This window comes from Bubalus kerabau, chromosome 1 (assembly GCF_029407905.1).
Source record: "Bubalus kerabau isolate K-KA32 ecotype Philippines breed swamp buffalo chromosome 1, PCC_UOA_SB_1v2, whole genome shotgun sequence".
Taxonomy (NCBI): domain Eukaryota; kingdom Metazoa; phylum Chordata; class Mammalia; order Artiodactyla; family Bovidae; genus Bubalus; species Bubalus kerabau.
In genome coordinates, this window is record NC_073624.1 from 131,979,216 (window position 1) to 131,998,291 (window position 19,076).

General features: G+C 44.2%; 1 protein-coding gene across 2 annotated transcripts in view; it reads right to left on the reverse strand.

Moving 5' to 3' along the window:
- Positions 1-19,076, reverse strand: part of NID1 (nidogen 1) — a 100,490-nt gene that overhangs the window by 22,825 nt on the left and 58,589 nt on the right. For both annotated transcript variants that reach the window (XM_055588857.1, XM_055588850.1), the window contains exons 10-12: positions 15,169-15,294; positions 8,643-8,792; positions 7,089-7,211 (exon numbers count right to left, since the gene is read on the reverse strand). In XM_055588857.1, coding sequence (XP_055444832.1) covers positions 7,089-7,211; positions 8,643-8,792; positions 15,169-15,294 — 399 coding nt within the window. The remainder of the gene's footprint in view (positions 1-7,088; positions 7,212-8,642; positions 8,793-15,168; positions 15,295-19,076) is intronic.

The window sequence follows — 19,076 nt, forward strand, 5'->3', positions numbered from 1 at the left end:
AGCAGAGACATCACTTTGCCAATAAAGATCCATATAGTCAAAGCTATAGTTTTTCCAGTAGTCATGTATGAATATGAGAGTTGGACCATAAAGAAGGCTGAGTGCCAAAGAACTGATGCTTTTGAACTGTGGTGTTGGAGAAGACTCTTGAGAATCCCCTGGACAGCAAGGAGATCAAACCAGTCAATCCTAAAGGAAATCAACCCTGAACATTCATTGGAAGAACTGATGCTGAGCTGAAGCTCCGATAATTTGGCCACCTGATATGAAGAGCCAGTTCATTGGAAAAGACCCTGATGCTGGGAAAGACTGAAGGCAAAAGGAGAAGGGGGCACCAGAGAATGAGATGGTTGCATGGCATCACTGACTCAATGGACATGAATTTTAGCAAACTCCAGGAGATAGTGAAGGACAGAGGAGGCTGGTGTGCTGCAGTCCATGGGGTCACAAAGAGTCAGACATGACTAAGCAACTGAACACCACCAACAAAAGCCACTTCCACACTGACTAGAGCTTAGCCACGATAGCATCAGACAGACGCAGACAGGTCAGCGTCGCCATGGCCTGTGCAGCATCCTCCATGTAGAGATACCCAGGCACAGCCAAGAGCCACACTTCAGCCAAACCGAACCATGGCAGCTGCCCTTCTTTTGCAGGCCTTTCCATTCCCCCATTCATCCATTTATTGTGTGACTCCCCCTCCTCCTCCTCAGTGAATCCTTTAAGAATCAGCTCAGGCATGTGCTCCCTCCAGGAAGGCTTCTCAGGCCCTCCAAGAGTTCCCAGGGTGCTCTGGGTTCTCGTCACTCTGATGCTGAGACTCAGAGGGTGCTCCCTGTCTGTCTCCCTGAGCAGATTTTAGGCTCTGAAAAGACAGTGAGTGACTGCATCCCCTTAGTCTTGACTTGGGAAGCACTTCCTGGGCTGGAGTCGGGATGCACATGGGAATAACTCCCATGTTCTGCCCTCAAGGAGCTCATAGTCTGGAGGGAAGGGAACAAGCAAACACAGAGTGACAATCCAGTGAGTCATTGCTTGACAGGAGGGCCTATGACACAAAAGATACACAAGACATCCTTTCCTTTTTTTTCTTGGCTGCACCACATGGCTTGCAGAATCTTAGTTCCCCAACCAGGGATCAAACCCGAGTCCTTGGCAGTGAGACTATGCAGTCCTAGCCATTGGACCATCAGGGAATTCCCAAAATATCCTCTCTGTAGGGCTTGGAGAGCAAAGGTGTGGTGGAGTCCTTTTTTATTTTAATCTTTATTGGAAGACTGTGGTTATACAATCCAGGGCAGGGCTCTACTGACTTTTTCTGCTAAGGAGCAGAGAGTAAATATTTGGGTTTTGTGGGCCATATGATCTCTGTCACAATTCAATTCTATGGATGTGGCATGAAAGAATCCAAGTTTAATACATAAATGAATGTGTGTTTCAATAAAACTTTATTAACAGACACAAATGGTGGGCCACATTTGGCCTGTGGGGGATGTAGATTTCAACCCTGGCTCTAGGACATTGCTAGTTACATTAGGGAGAAACCTCATATAAATACTCATGTATTAATATATTACCATGTTAATACCATATATATAGTAATAATAGAACAGATAATAATATATTACATATTTCATAGAATTTTACATCTGAAAAATGTTTTGTTCCTCAGTTCCACCACTTCTGCTCTTGTCAGCAATGCCGGTCAACCAGTGATGTCAGGAGTAACTAATCCCCTGGTATTATATGAGACAAGAGTGGAATGTGCTGAGACAATGTGCACGGCTGGAATTTTAAGCCCTGCACTCCATGTTCATCTGTGACTGTATCCTCACCAGGCCTTCGCAGCGCCATTCGGGGTGTGCTGCCAGTGAGTGTTTCAAGTGCCTTTGTCTGCACTGCCAGTTCTCACGTCAGCCTGCTGGATGTGGCCGCCCCCTTGATTAGAAGCAGTAAGCCCGCCAGAAAAGCGTGTGTTGAGCCTGGCAAGGGGCAACTGGGTCTGCTCGTTTGTTCCAAAGGCTAATAGAAAAACCAAAAACAAGGTCCTACTGTACAGCACAGCAAGCTACATTCAATATTCTGTGATAAATCAGAATGGTAAAGAATATAAAAAAAAAGAATGTCCATATGTGTGAAACTGAGCCACCTCACTGTACAGCAGAGATTAGCACAACACTGTAAATCAACTGTTTTTGTTCAGTCCCTCAGTCGTGTCCAGCTCTTTGTGACCCCATGGACTGCAGCACACCAGGCTTCCCTATCCTTCAGTATACCTCAGTTAAAGAAAAACAAACAAAAAGTATTTGATGTAGGAATAACCAAACAAAGATACAAAATAAGCCATCCAGTTGATAATAAAAATGTTGGTCCCGCTCACTCTTAGGGGTAGGGCTTGCTTACGTCCTCAGTATCTTACGTTTGTACAGGGCTTTAGTTTCTGTACCAGCTGTCTCTGTTCACACAGGGTTCACTTAATTCTCAATATAATCCTGTGCAACAGGCAACTATGGCTTTTACGTCAAATGAGAGAACTGAAGTTTGGATCGGCTCCCCCAGGCCACAGCACTAGCAAATGCTTTAGCTCAAGCTAGAATCCAGGTCTCTGGATCCCCAGCCCAGCCCCGGGCCCTCTGCACACACATGCCCCGTGCTCAGGACGGCCTGTCCGTGGTCTCTCTCTCTCTCTCTCTCTCTCTCTCACACACACACACACACACACACACACATTAGCTTAACACACTCACCGAAATTATCTATGGCCCACAAACTTGTTTTCCTTCTGTCAGCATCTGTATTTGGTGTTGCCTTTCCAGTCAGAAAACACGCCTGGTGTTCTGTATACTGTCAACAAAACCAAACTTTTAAGGGAATGGGGGTACCTCTCTTTTCTGTGGCTGACAGGACTGTGTGAGCCAATACACGAAATCTCCAGTGATCTAGAATTTCCAGTGGAACTGTGACGTGCTCTATCTTGAACTTACATAACAGTGGGGGGAGACCTCAATGGTGCCACAGGAAACAGAACTTCAAGTGTGTTTATGGAGGCTGTGCTTATGCTATCACTGTGTTCCTGGGACTGGCTTCTCAGCCTGGCCCACAGCGGCCCCTCCAGGCCCGCATCGGGAGGGTCCCACTATGGGTGGGGCAGGTTTGGGATGGTAAAGACACATACCCCGTCCTGGCTGCTGGTTGATAAAATGACAACCGAGGCAAGATTCTCCTTAGTCTTTACTCATCTACTCTCTTTACTCATCTTTATTCTTTCCTCTCTTTACTCATCTCTTTATTTGCTTGAGGGAGGAAGCGTTTGGGATATACTAATCTGGGGAACAGCAGGGAGTCTGGGGTGACTTTTCTCAAACTGAGGACAAAGAGAATGGCAGGAGGTCCTTCAATAGATGAAGGATAAAAAAAGGGATGTCAGAGGGAACTACAGATAGAAAAACAAGCTATGCTCCTAAATCCTTGACGCACAGAAACTGTGAGGTAATATACATGTACTATTTTAAGCTGCTAACTCTGGGGGATAATTTGTTTCAGAGACATAGATAACTAATATGGCAGTTTTCAAACTTCCTGACCATGATCCATAGAAATGCATTCCACTCTGCAATTCAGGACATATACACATACACACATTTACACATAAACACATGTGCACACAACTCAGTCATGCACTAGACAAGGATATACAACTATCATTTCATGAGACAAGACTTATTCCTACTGCACATACTCTGCATACTCTATTTTCTTGATTATTGGTTTCTATTTCATTCCATTCTGTTCAAATGAAAATGGTAATAACAGCCCACTAAGCTGATTTCACAATCCACACACGCATTTTGGGCAAAGCGTGCAGAAGGACAGCAGAGAACAAGTCATCATTTTTTTCTGTTTTGCTTATTGTTGGTTGATTCTGCAATAGCCATGACCTTAACTTAACCTCTAAAGCTAGTTTTTTATTTAAAAATCAATCCCCTCTGTATAGAGTAGGTGTCAAAAAATGCTGAATGTCTAATCCCTACACTTCATTACATTTGGCAATAGGAGTTTGAATGATACTATACTTAATTTTTTTGTCAATATTTCATTAGGTATTCATTTGTCAATATTTCATTAGGTAGTCTTATAAAATTTTAAAAAACACGATGAAAACCTCAGTGTTCCTATTCCAACTGGAAATACATTAGAAATACAAATGCAGCAAGGCTCCCTAACCCGTTTCCTCTCCTATCATAGAAGTTACCTTTATCCTGAGGTTTTGGTTTCTCATTCTCATGTGTGCAGTTTATCATTTTATTGCATATGTATATACATATGCAGGTTTCTTTTCATATAGACTTTATTTTATATAAATGTAAGCACACTGCCTATATTCTTTTGTGACTATTTTTTTAATAGGTAAGAAGTAAATTCATCGAGAGAGAGAGACACAGAGTGTGGGCCATCTCAAAAAGTGAGAGCTTTCTATGACTACATTTTTTGCCCAATAGACTGTTGAGATTTATTCATTAACTCTAGTTCATTCATTTAATTAATTAATTTTGGGGGCCACACTGTATGGCTTGCGGGATCCTAGTTCCCTGAGCAGGGACTGAACCCAGGTCCATGGCAGTCAAAGTGCACAGTCCTAACCCCTGGACCACTAGGGAATTCCCTTTAGTTCACTCATTTCAACTACTGCTATATATTATTTCATGGTATGAATTGTACCCAAACTCATTTGTCCATTTCTCCTGTTGGTAGTCTCTTAGATTTCTTTTCTCTTATAAATAATACTTGATGGAGACATGTATATTTCTAAAGTACATTCTCTCTCGAGCATATAAATAGATGATGAATTTCTTAAGAAAACAGGATTAAATACCAAAATAATCCTAGCAAAGAACTCTGATTGGTTTTATCCCGCTTTTGTATCCCAGGCTACAGGTCTGGATTTGTTTCTGTGTAGTCAACAGAGCCAAGGGGGGCAAGGAGTTGGGTTAAAAAAGCAAAAATAAAAAAATGAAACATCTGCTTCCTTTTGAACTGGAAAGATGTGAAGGAAGCCTAAGGAAATAATGACTTAGTCATTTTTAATAGTTGCTGGAATGTCTTAATTAATTTCAGGCACAAAAGGTTGATGCTGCCTGGGTTCATCTAGGCTGGGGGTTGGTAAATTTTTTCCGTCAAGGGCCACGTAGGAAATATTTCAGGCTTTGCGGGCCTCGAAGGCTCTGCCGCAACTACTGACCTCTGCCTTTATGGAATGAAAGCAGTTGTACACTATTCCTAAACTAAAGAGCCTGCGTGTTCCAATAAAACTTTATTTTCAAAACACAGGCAGTGGGCCAGATTTGACCTGTGAGTCATAGTTTACGGACCTCTGTCCTAACCAGAAGAAAACAATTTAGACCAGCAATATGTCGTATTATGCATCAAAATTTAAACTTAATTTAATATTTTTCTCATTTTAGATCCTCAACTATTCAAAAAACCAGTCACACCAGTCCTGCTGAGAGTATGAATAAATAAATACTTGTATATACCACAGTAGGAATGGAAACTAATGTAGTCACTTATTTCCTTGATAACTATAAAGAACCACGAGCCCTACCATGGACCACATAATTCTGCTGGACACTGGAAACAGGAAAATAAAATGCACAGGCACCTATGCTCAAAGCACTCAAGGCTAGTGGAGGAGACAGATATTGAAACAGTTCTTAATCACTCAAAAAAGTGGTTATGTGGAAAGTTCCATGTATTTCTTATTGAAACATTGATAAATATACTTGACCAACAACAGTAGCAACAATTCAAGTAAATACCAGCACAACTGGTTAACTCCAGTCAGAGGCGTCAAATGCATCCTTAATCTCATGACAGGTTACCACGTGATTTGGGGAACTGAATGCAGGTTAGAGTCCATTGGGCAGAGTTTAGTCTTAGTTTGAGTCTTAGTTCTGGCACTTACGACCTCTGGGATCTTGACTGTGCTTTTATTTCTTTATGTTTTAGCGTCCTTTATATAAATAGAAATAGTAATACTACTTGCTTTAAAGAGATGATTAGGAACATTACATGAAACGGGAGATAAAGTACCCAGCACACAGTAGGCGCCATACAAAAGGCAGCCAATGATATGTATTCATTCAAAAGTGTTTGCTGAGATCCAGGATCATTCCAGGTCCAAACTAGGGCCATCATTGTCCTATGGTCTAACGAGATTATCACAGAAGTCTCAGCTCAGTAGGCAACTCTAGAAGCTCCACAGTACAGGTATAATAGGTAATACAGACAATTCTGAAGAGTCCTCAGTCTGCCTCTTCCCATAACTGGTGGGCCTTCACCTTCCTCACCCCCACCCCAGCTCTGCTCCCCATGACTCTTCAGAACCTGCAATGGTTAATTCTAGGTGTCAACTCGATTGGGCCACAGAATGCCCAGATATTTGGTCAAACATTATTCTGGGTGGTTTCTGTGAGGGTGTTTTTGCCTGAGACTAACCTTTCACTCCATAAAGTAGGTAAAGCAGAGAGCCCTCCCTTACGTGGGTGGGCCTCATCCAATCAGTTGAAGGCCAGAATTGAACACAAATGTGGACCCGTCCTCAAGTAAAAAAGAATTCTCCCTTCTTGATGACCTATGAATGGAGCATGAGCTTTTTGTTGCCTTTGGACTTGAACAGAAACACTGGCTATTCCTGGGTCTCCAGCCTGCTGACTACAGTCCTTGCAACTAACGGACCTCTATAACTGTGTGTGGGTCAATTCCTTCTAATAAATCTCTTTATATGTAAATAAATACATTTCTCTCTCTCTCTCTTTCTCTACACATACTCACACACACGTTCATTAGATCTACTTCTCTGGAGAACCCTGAATAATACAGATCCGTTCTTGCTCCTCTGATCTAGGTGTGGTACCCTTGGAATTGTGCAGTACACAACTGTACTGCTCAATACCACAGCTGTGCTCTGATCACTCCCCTCAGCTCTCCACATGCCTCCCACATACCCACCTTGTCTTCTCTCTCAGAGCTCCATACTCATGGATACAGACAGCAATGACCTATCTACTCCAAACACCCCAACACCTCACCTCCAGGCACACAATGGAAGCCGTCTCCTTGGTAACCAGATTTGCAGCGGCACGTGAAGGACCCTGGCGTGTTGTAGCAGAAAGCATCAGGGTGGCATCGGCTTGGCTGGCATTCATCCACATCTGCAAGACAGCCACCAAGCCCAGGGAGAGTGAGATTTCTTCCAGAATTCCTAGTTTACACAATAATATAAGCCACTCGCTCTCCATTTTTAGGGACCCAATTTCTGATCTGGGAACCACAATTTAAGAACTCACTAAACATTAATTATAAAAACACTGATTCATCGATTTCTATCTAGTGCATTTACAAATGCATTTCACTTTGATGTTTTCATGAAAAATCAAGCATACAAAAGGAAAAAAATGAAAGGATTTTTTTTTCGTTATTTCTTTCTTATAAATGAGAGCTTCAAAAATGTCTAAGAGTTGGGAGACAGATGATTAACTGATTGACAGAAAAATCTCAGAGACCAGAGAAAATTCATATTCTCAGTAACAAAGAGAAAGTATTTCAGAAATCATGATCTCTTAGAAAGGCTTGGACTTTCCAGAAATACTCTAGGGTATAATGTTAAGTAATTTTGCAAACCAAGGGACCAGGAAACTTTGTTCAGAGTTATCTTATTTCAAATTATCTTGAACAGCATGCTGGCCACCAGCGATCGGCTGATCTGAGATCTGAGAGAATTTTATGGAGTCATTTATTCTCTGCCTCTGCAGTCAAAAAGGGGACTTAATTTTTGGGGAAGCACAAAATTAGAGGAGGCCAGATGAACAACTGTATGCTGCTGCTGCTGCTGCTGCTAAGTCGCTTCAGTCGTGTCCGACTCTGTGCAACCCCATAGACGGCAGCCCACCAGGCTCCCCTGTCCCTGGGATTCTCCAGGCAAGAACACTGGAGTGGGTTGCCATTTCCTTCTCCAATGCATGAATGTGAAAAGTGAAAGTGAAGTCACTCAGTCGTGTCTGACCCTTCCAGGCTCCTCCATCCATGGGATTTTCCAGGCAAGAGTACTGGAGTGGGGTGCCATTGCCTTCTCCGGAACAATTGTAAATTAGTAAATAAAAGGCTGGACTTTAAGTTACATGTGTGTAAGCATTGTTAGTCTTTTCATGAAAGACAAACAATCTCCTTAGTCCCTAGCAGACAGCAGGCGTTTAATTATGCCTGAATAAGCAAGTTACATGGAACAAAATAGTTCATGGAGAACGGGTGTCTTCTCCAACAAGACACAGCTCCCCAAACAAAATGGATAATTCAAACTACCTAACTGCATTTTGAGACACAAAATGCAGCCTGTTTACTCAATAGAGTTGAGAGATTTTGTTGTTGTTTAGTTGCTAAGTTGTGTTTGTGACCCCATGGACTGTAGCCTGCCAGGGTCCTCTGGCCATGGGATCTCCCAGGCAAGAATACTGGAGTGGGTTGCTATTTCCTAGAGAGAATAATTCTCTTGGATTCAGAGGTAGGTGAGTAACTAGCATATGATAAGCACCACCTGGGGAATTGTTTCAGGTCTCACAGAGAGGAAAGTCAGAGCAACCACGCACCTTGGCAGGCCCGGCCATCCCCAGAGAAGCCTGGGAGGCAGGAGCAGGTGTAGGAGGAGCCACCCATGTAGATGCACCGGGCCCGCTGGGGGATGTCACAGTCGTGAAGGCCAGTCTCGCAGTGGTTGACGGGGCGCAGGCCCACGGTAGCTTCAGACAGAAAGTTAACACACAATGTTTAGGTGAGTCCCCTAAGCGGTCCCCAGGCCTTCCAAGCAGTGTAGTCCAATGAGCTGGAGACTGTGCCTGGCACCCAGACTCCTGGACGTCCCTTCAGACTCATCCCCGCTCACAGCGGGGAGCTGTCCCTGCTCTCCTTTGTTTCCTCCCCTGGATCCCACCTCTGCTAAGTGTGCACAGACTGATCCCACAGTGGGTCATACAGCCTGGCTTCCGACCTCAACTTCAACCCAGGGCTCTGTCTCAGGCCACTCTCCACACCCAGTGCCCGGAACCCGATTCCCGCTTCATCCGGATGTGGAGGTGGACCGCTGCAGGCAGACACACTTTCTGTGTAACTCTGTTGGTGGAGTGTTTGGGCCTGAGGATCTGAGACTTCCACGCAGTATTTTTGACTTTGGCTCACTGTGCGTGCGTGAAGTCACTTCAGTCACGCCCGACTCTTTGTGACCCCGTGGACTGTAGCCCACCAGGCTCCTCTGTCCATGGGATTCTTCAAGCAAGAATACTGGAGTGGGTAGCCATGCCCTCCTCCAGGGGATCTTCCTGACCCAGGGATCGAACCTGTGTCTCTTATGTCTCCTGCATTGGCAGGTGGGTTCTTCACAAATGAGCCACCTGGGAAGCCCTTGGCTCACAAGGTGGGAGGAATATTTATTATGAATGCCAAAGTCAAAGTCACCCATTTCCCACCAAGGAAGGAGAAATCAACTCCCAGGAAGTGAGACAGGGAGAGTGGAATGACTGCAGGGCTCTGGGGAGGGAAGCCCTGGGTTTCAACCAGGTGCATATAAGTCCACTATGTGACTTTGGATAAATCCTACTAACTTTCCAGAGTTGCACTTTCTTCCTCTGTAGAATAGGATTGACTTCCAGCTTTCCAAGCACAGACAGGTCCAGGAGATGGGTTTATTATTTTCTAAAGGGTCCTGATAACAAGACTCCTAGGATGAGGACTCAGGAAGCAGGCATGTGACACAGAGGCTAGACAATCAGACTCCAGCTTGTACTCTTGCCTCAAGATGACAGTCAAAGGTTGAGATGAACTAACTCTAAAAAATGCTTGAAATAATCAAGGAAACTTGAATATGGACTGGGTATTCAATCATGTTAAGATATTGTTCATTTTGTTAGGTACGGTAACAGCTTTGTATTTGTATAAAAAAAATTTGCCCTTATATGTCAGATATATATTATGCATATAATGTGCATAAAAAACTAGTAACTCTAGTTAGATGACAGGATATTTGGGGTTTTCTTTAAAGACTGAAATATACCAGCAAAATATTACCAGCCTCCCCAGCAGTAGCAGTAGTAGTAATAGGGACGGAAAAGATCTTCACGACCAAGATAATCACGATGGTGTGATCACTCACCTAGAGCCAGATATTCTGGAATGTGAAGTCAAGTGGGACTTAGAAAGCATCACTACAAACAAAGCTAGTGGAGGTGATGGAATTCCAGTTGAGCTATTCCAAATCCTGAAAGATGATGCTGTTAAAGTGCTGCACTCAATATGCCAGCAAATCTGGAAAACTCAGCAGTGGCCACAAGACTGGAAAAGGTCAGTTTTCATTCCAATCCCAAAGAAAGGCAATGCCAAAGAATGCTCAAATTACCACACAATTGCACTCATCTCACACGCTAGTAAAGAAATGCTCAAAATTCTCCAAGCCAGGCTTCAGCTATATGTGAACCGTGAACTTCCTGATGTTCAAGCTGGTTTTAGACAAGGCAGAGGAACCAGAGATCAAATTGCCAACATCTGCTGGATCATCAAAAAAGCAAGAGAGTTCCAGAAAAACATCTATTTCTGCTTTATGGACTACGCCAAAGCCTTTGACTGTGTGGATCACAATAAACTGTGGACAATTCTGAAAGAGATGGGAATACCAGACCATCTGACCTGCCTCTTGAGAAACCTATATGCAGGTCAGGAAGCAACAGTTAGAACTGGACATGGAACAACAGACTGGTTCCAAATAGGAAAAGGAGTACATCAAGGCTGTATATTGTCACCCTGCTTATTTAACTTACATGCAGAGTACATCATGAGAAATGCTGGGCTGGAAGAAGCACAAGCTGGAATCAAGATTGCCAGGAAAAATATCAATAACCTCAGATATGCAGATGACACCACCCTTATGGCAGAAAGTGAAGAAGAACTAAAAAGCCTCTTGAGGAAAGTGAAAGTGGAGAGTGAAAAAGTTGGCTTAAAGCTCAACATTCAGAAAACGAAGATCATGGCATCTGGTCCCATCATTTCATGGCAAATAGATGGGGAAACAGTGTCAGACTTTATTTTTGGGGGCTCCAAAATCCCTGCAGATGGTGACTGCAGCCATGAAATTAAAAGACGCTTACTCCTTGGAAGGAAAGTTATGACCAACCTACATAGCATATTCAAAAGCAGAGACATTACTTTGCCAACAAAGGTTCGTCTAGTCAAGGCTATGGTTTTTCCAGTGGTCATGTATGGATGTGAGAGTTGGACTGTGAAGAAGGCTGAGCGCTGAAGAATTGATGCTTTTGAACTGTGGTGTTGGAGAAGACTCTTGAGAGTCCCTTGGACTGCAAGGAGATCCAACCAGTCCATTCTGAAGGAGATCGGCTCTGGGATTTCTTTGGAAGGAATGATGCTATAACTGAAACTCCAGTACTTGGGCCACCTCATACGAAGAGTTGACTCATTGGAAAAGACTATGATGCTGGGAGGGATTGGGGTCAGGAGGAGAAGGGGACGACAGAGGATGAGATGGCTGGATGGCATCACCGACTCAATGGATGTTAGTTTGAGTGAACTCCGGAAGATGGTGATGGACAGGGAGGCCTGGCGTGCTGCGATTCATGGGGTCGCAAAGAGTCGGACATGACTGAGCGACTAAACTGAACTGAACTGAACAAAATGCTTTATAATACGGAAATTGAATAATAGGTACACCAGGATTCACTATGTTTTTCTCTCTACTTCTGTATATGTTTGAAATTATCCATAATAACAATAATTTAAGCCTAAAAAAAAGTCAAGGGCTGAGGTCTAGGAGGTGATTTCTGACGGCTGGTTCAGATACTCTGGGGTTCATAACGTACTTTAACTTCTGGTTCTATAGTTCTAAGGCCCAGGTCAGAGTCGTGGCCATCACAATGTCACAATACAACCTTTCCTTCCCTCCAAGGAGGCCCTCAATGTTTAGATTATACTGGATACAAGAGAACTCCTCATCTTTTTCCTCACTGAGTCTTCCCAAGATTAATTCCAGTTTATCCTGCCTCAAGGGCTTCAGGAGAGAAAGTTCTTAACACTACCAGAGGACAGGTAAAGAAGAGGATGCTCTTCAAAGGTCTGGGTCCATGAGCAGTTAGCAAAGTACCGTATTGGTGGATGAAGGCCCAGCCTGTGGACTTAGCAGCTTAAACTCCTGAAGTTGAAATGTTAACTAACTCCCATGGGATGGAACAGGGATCACTGAAGCAACTCCTATGGGCTAGAGGGTTACTAGATTTTAAATTGCTGCTGCTGCTGCTAAGTCACTTCAGTCGTGTCAGACTCTGTGTGACCCCATAGACGGCAGCCCACCAGGCTCCACCGTCCCTGGGATTCTCCAGGCAAGCATACTGGAGTGGGTTGCCATTTCCTTCCCCAATGCATGAAAGTGAAAGTGAAGTCGCTCAGTTGAGTCCGACCCTCAGTGACCCCATGGACTGCAGCCTTCCAGGCTCCTCCATCCATGGGATTTTCCAGGCAAGAGTACTGGAGTGGGGTGCCATTGCCTTCTCCGTTTAAATTGCTAAAGTGGTCCAAATTTCTGCCTGGAAAACAGAAAACCAGATTACACGGAACCAACCCAAGGCCACACTCTGTTTCCTTGAACCCCTCTCGTCGTCTCACTTCCCATCGTTTCTAACATTCTTCTTTCCTCCAGGGTCCTCTCTTGACCAGTTCCTTCAGCTCACAAAATGTGAAAAGGACACTCTTGGAGAATTGGGGTCAAAAAAAGGTAGAAAAAATGTATTCAGACAGAATAACCAGCAAAGGAGTCTCAGTCCTCCTCCATTAAACATTTGTCATTTAAAGTATGTGAGTGATCACTTCACAGGTTGTGTTTGCTCCTGCCTCATTTCGCCCCGCCCGTCATAACAGGGAAGGACCTCGCTACAGCCTAGATGGATGGGTCCTGCTCAGCCATCACCTTCATCTATGCTCCTATTTATTTTATTATTATTTGGGGGGCAGCCAAGCTGCGAGGCTTGAGGTACCTTACTCCTCCAACCAGGGGTTGTAACGGTGCCCCCTGCAGTGGAAGCAGGGAGTCTTTTAACCACTGGACCACCAGTTCCCAGGATCCAGTTTGAACAAGGAATTCCGGGAGAGTGAAACTGACCACTAAATTATCCAATGATGAGCCAGAGTATGTTTTTTGCTTTCAGGCAGACTTGGTTTTATCCAGTGAGCCATCGCTCTGTGTGGTTAAGTCTCAAGGAGCCAATTAAAAGCGACAAAAGGCCAAGTAAAATGGAATTGCACAGGGGCTGCTGACAGGGGGAGAAGCACTTGGACTCGATGATCTTCAAGTGGTTTTCATGCTTGTTTCTGAGCAATGGGATCCATTACTCAAACAAAATGTTACTCGAAATTTCATAAATAAGAAAATGAAATAGTCTGTCCATGGCTTACTTGTGTCCCTATTGGCAGATCCTGGGGCATCTCTAAGGGCTCCTTGGGACACAGGAAGCCCGTGGTCCAGTCTAATCACCTCATTTTACAGGTGACAGAGAAGTTAAGTGTCCTCCTCAAAATCAAAAGCCTAGGAGTAGACATTTGCTTACCACCTGTGTTACACCCCACTCTAGCCCTTCCATGAGGTTGGATGCCAGGAAAAGCTGGAAACAGAAACCCAGGACATCATGCCTCACACATGTCTGTCCCAGCATTGTTCATGTCACCACCCAAGGGTTAAAGGATCTGCCACCCAAGTTTGAGCCGAAATGTAATATAAACGGTACTGCCACAAAAATAGACCTTTGAATCTCCTTCATTGAAAAGAGCAGAGAAAGAAGTCAGGCCAAATTAAAAGAAATTGTTGTTCTCAATGGGAAAAAAAAGATAGAGGTAACTTGAGCAGAGCTGAAATCTCAGCTCTGTGCAAAGGGGCCTGGCTGTATCTCAGTACACAGATGTTTGGGTCATACTCAAAATATGAGAACGGCCTGTTCCCTCCACCCTCAAGACACCACCTCACCCTGGGACCTTGGCAGCCTCATGAGTTTCAAGACAGAGCAAACACAAAGCCTGCTAGGGTTTAGTAAACAGCAAGGAAGGGGAAAAGAGATGGTTCCTTGATGCAGTGAAAGAGAAATATGTTTTAAATTGGGAATAAATGTTGAGCTCAGATGCCCCCTTCAGCATGCTGCCCTCAAGACCTGGAAATATCCAAGAATCTTTGAACCTGAAAGTCTTGGAAACTACAGGTCAAAGTGCAGCAGTGGGTAAAGGGGGCGAAATTTAAACAGTCTGGCTGTTTGTAGTCGGCCCATCATCACCACCACGTGGGATGTTAGTTCCCCAGTCAAGGATTGAACCCAGGGCCTCTGCCTTGGCAGATGCAATCTTAAGCACTTAATCTTCCGCCAAGGAAGTCCCCTTAACTTCTAAGTTTGATAGGCTATGAAGTTATGCTAGTACTTGTGGTTTGTAAAATGGAAATCCACAAACAGAAAGGCCCCAAATGAGTTTTAGATGCAACCAAGAAGAATTTAATCAAAGGCAGATAATGACACAAATACCTACAAGGTGTTCCCTCCACATGAATCCCAAGGCCACTGATTATAAGGAGAAACATGTCTAATTGTTTGAGTAGCTATTTAAGGAATAATGGAAAGAATTAAAAGGAGTTTTATGAGAAGAGAATGGTATTACTAGTGCAGACAAATAATACTGCTTATGCCTTGTATGTGACTCTCCAGGTAGTCAGAAGAAAGGAGCAGAGACTGATTCACCTTTGTAAATGGCCCTTCCCAACAACAAAACCAGGAATCTTCCATCTCCGCCAGGCTAATTACTGAGGCAATACCATTCACACAGGCACTGACATACATCCTATGAACACTCGTTTTGAAAAGTCACCTACTCACAGACATAAAGAACAGACTGGTGGTTGCCTGGGGAAGGGAGGTGGGAAAGGGAAGGATTGGGACTTTGGGGTTAGCAGATCCAAACTCTTATGTAGAGAATAAACAGCAAGGTCCTACTGGGTAATTAGGGAGCTGTACTCAATATCCTGGGATAAACTATAATAGAAAAGAATATGGTAAAAGAACGTAAACAAAAGTCACCCACAGAACTTACCCACACATGTTCCCGCCTCTGAAAACTGGTAGCCCTCCACACACTCACAGCGGAAGGTTCCTGGGTGGTTATTGCAGATTGCGTGATTGCCACACACTGAGGGCTGCTCTGAACATTCGTCGATATCTAAAGCAAAATTTTGTTTTAAATGCAGACTTAAAAAAAAAAAAACCTCTCCCAACATCACTATACATAATAAAATATAAAGCATTTTGGCCTGCAAATGGATCCATTTTAAAACACATTTTTAGTATTCCAAAACTATCGCTAAATATTTTCTTCTGTGCATAACTGGAGATAGTGATCCCAAGCCCCTCCTCATAAATAAAACTGTGCTTCTCCCACCTCCCCCCAACCCTTTCCACCTTCCATTTCCTGGAGTTAGCTGTTGACCCAGGGACCACTAACATCAGATGGGCACATCTGTGTTAGAAAGATGTGCAGACAAGTCTCCCAACTCTGAATAAGGTTCCTAAGTTACAAACTGTAATTAAATATGCTCTGGTGGTGTTAGTGGTAAAGAACCAGCCTTCAGTGCAGGAGACATAAGAGATGCAGGTTCAATCCTTGGGTGGGGAAGATCCCCTGGAAGAAGGCTTGTATTTTTGCCTGGAGAATCCCATGGACAGAGGAGTCTGGTGGGCTACAGTCCATGAGCCCACCAGAGTCAGACATGACTGATCACGCATGTGCCACCATCCTGAGTTTAATGCACTAAAAGGCAAACTATTAACTCATAAGATTAAAAGTGATGTTCTCTCATAGGACAATTCTGCGGTCATCGAGTGGTATGATGGGAACAAAGAAATACACATTTCAAAGCTGAACACACACATACATACACGTGTTAGTCGCTCACTCGTGTCCGACTCTGCGACCCCGTGGACTGTAGCCCGCCAGGCTCCTCTGTCCATGGAATTCTCCAGGCAAGAATACTGGAGCTGAACACAGCTAGGTTCAAATCCTGCCTCCTTTGGTGACTAGCTTGTGTGGTCCTGGAGAAGCTGCCAAACTACTCTGCCTCAGTTTCCCTGTTAGTAAGTACATACACTACTATTCATCTTGAGAAGTCCTTCTGAAGATTACAGAAAATAGATGCAAGCCTAACCTGCTCAGGAAATGTACCTATTGGGACTTGCCTAGTGGTCCAGTGGTTAAGACTTCATGCTTCCAGTGCAGGGGCATGGGTTTGATCCCTGGTTGGAAAACTAAGATTTCTCATGTCATGTGGTATGGCCAAAAAAAGAAAAAAAAAACAAAAATAAAAGAAATGTGCCTGCTGCTGCTGCTGCTGCTGCTAAGTCGCTTCAGTCGTGTCCGACTCTGTGCGACCCCATAGACAGCAGCCCACCAGGCTCCCCCGTCCCTGGGATTCCCCAGGCAAGAACACTGGAGTGGGTTGCCATTTCCTTCTCCAGGGATCTTCCTGACTCAGGAATGGAAGCTGCGTCTCTTCTGTCTCCTGCATTGGCAGGCGGGTTCCTTACCACTGAGCCACCTGGGAAGTCCATTACCGTTCTTACTGGTCAATATCTGGACGACATTCTCTCTATAATACCTATACCACCAGCATGAGGCTGTTCCATTTCTAGGAACACAGACCTTGGACGGCCATGGCATTGGGAGGCCAGTCTGTAGTTACCACTACAGAAAGGCTGGTTGGTCCAGACAAAAAGTCAAGCTGATCTGTCATCATCTTGGTTACCTGCCCACTGATGATTTGAAATAAACACAGTCACACAAGATCCCTCTGTGCCAACCTCATTCTCAGGGTGTAGTTACTTCTGGCATTTTTCGAACTCTTGGAGATGCATGTGAGGAAGATTTCATAATGGCTGAGACCACACAACTCCCCTCCCATCTCAACCTCCCCTCCTCAACTCCATAACATGAATCTTGCTCATGCATCCACCTCCAATGGCCTGTCTAGCCAGTCTCTTTCCTGATAAGGCAAAAGTCCTGCTGGCTTATTAGACAATGTCACACAACACAAGCATTTTTGCCACTTCAGCCCCATAGTTGGACCTACATTCAGACAAAAACACAAACCAAATGGCATTCAGCTTTTTGAAGCCATACTGCAACGTACATTTCTGTGACATGCTTAAGATAAAAAATCTCATATCACTTATATGTGGAATCTAAACTATGGCACAAATGAACCTACCCACAAAACAGATCAAACCAGTCCATCCTAAAGGAAATCAATCCTGAATATTCATTGAAAGGACTGATGCTGAAGTTGACGCTCCAATACTCTCGCCACCTGATGTGAAGAGCCAACTCGCTGAAAAAGACCCTGATGCTGGGAAAGATTGAGGGCAGGAGGAAAAGGGGGCGACAGAGGATGAGATGGTTCGATGGCACCACTGACTCAATGGACATGGGTTTGAGCAAACTCTGGGAGATGGTGAAGGACAGGGAAACCCGGTGTGCTGCAGTCCATTGGGTTACAAAGAGTTGGACACGACTTAACAACTGAACAACAACAAAACAGAAACTGATGCATAGACATAAAGAACAGACTTGTGGTTGCCAAGAGGCAGGGTCGGAGGAATGGACCGGGAGTCTGGGTTTGGTACATGCAAACTATTACATTTAGAATGGATAAAAACCAAGGCCCTACTGTCTAGCACAGGAAACCATATTCAATATCCTGAGATAAACCATAATGGAAAAGAATATTAAAAAGGCAAAGTATACATGTGTATAACTGAGTTCTTTACTGTAGAGCAGAGACTGGCACAATACTGCAAGTCAACTATACTTCAATCAGAAAAAAAGAGCTACAAGATGTCAGACCAGGGGACAAATCCAAGCACTGCTGGAAGGTTGCAGAACAAAGCCCCACCGAAGCCCCCTTTTAAGAAGCTGGAGCCGGGCTGGGGTAGAGGGATATTCAGCAAGTGTGGCTTCCCGGCTCTATCCACCAGCTGCTGTCTCAGCAACATGGGAGGAAAAGCTCATTCTGGCTTCACTGCCTCTGCACTGCAGCTCTCAGAGGACACCCCGTGCAGACTGCAGGGCTCCACAGCCGAGACTGAGCTGCCAGAGCATAGAGCAGCAGTTTTCAATCACAGGGACAGAACACAATCACCAGGGGAAATTTTCCAAGCTTCATTTCCCCCGGAAGGTTTTTTAAAAATTATTTATTTATTTGGCCGTGCTGGGTCTTAGCTGTGGCATGTGGGATCTTTAGTTGCAGTATGTGAGCACCTTAGTTCCTTGACCAGGGGTGAAACTCAGGCTCCCTGCACTGGGAGTGCAGAGTCTTATCCACTGGATCACCAGGGAAGTCTGCCACTGGAAGGTTTATGGAAAGGGAGACTGCATGTTTCTTTTTATTCTTTTTTTTTTTTTTTAATTTTATTTTTAAACTTTACATAATTGTATTAGTTTTGCCAAATATCAAAATGAATCCGCCACAGGTATACATGTGTTCCCCATCCTGAACCCTCCTCCCTCCTCCCTCCCCATTCCATCCCTCTGGGTTGTCCCAGTGCACCAGCCCCGAGCATCCAGTATCGTGCATCGAACCTGGACTGGCAACTTGTTTCATACATGATATTTTACATGTTTCAATGCCATTCTCCCAAATCTTCCCACCCTCTCCCTCTCCCACAGAGTCCATAAGACTGTTCTATACATCAGTGTCTCTTTTGCTGTCTCGTACACAGGGTTATTGTTACCATCTTTCTAAATTCCATATATATGCGTTAGTATACTGTATTGGTGTTTTTCTTTCTGGCTGACTTCACTCTGTATAATAGGCTCCAGTTTCATCCACCTCATTAGAATGGATTCAAATGTATTCTTTTTAATGGCTGAGTAATACTCCATTGTGTATATGTACCACAGCTTTCTTATCCATTCATCTGCTGATGGACATCTAGGTTGCTTCCATGTCC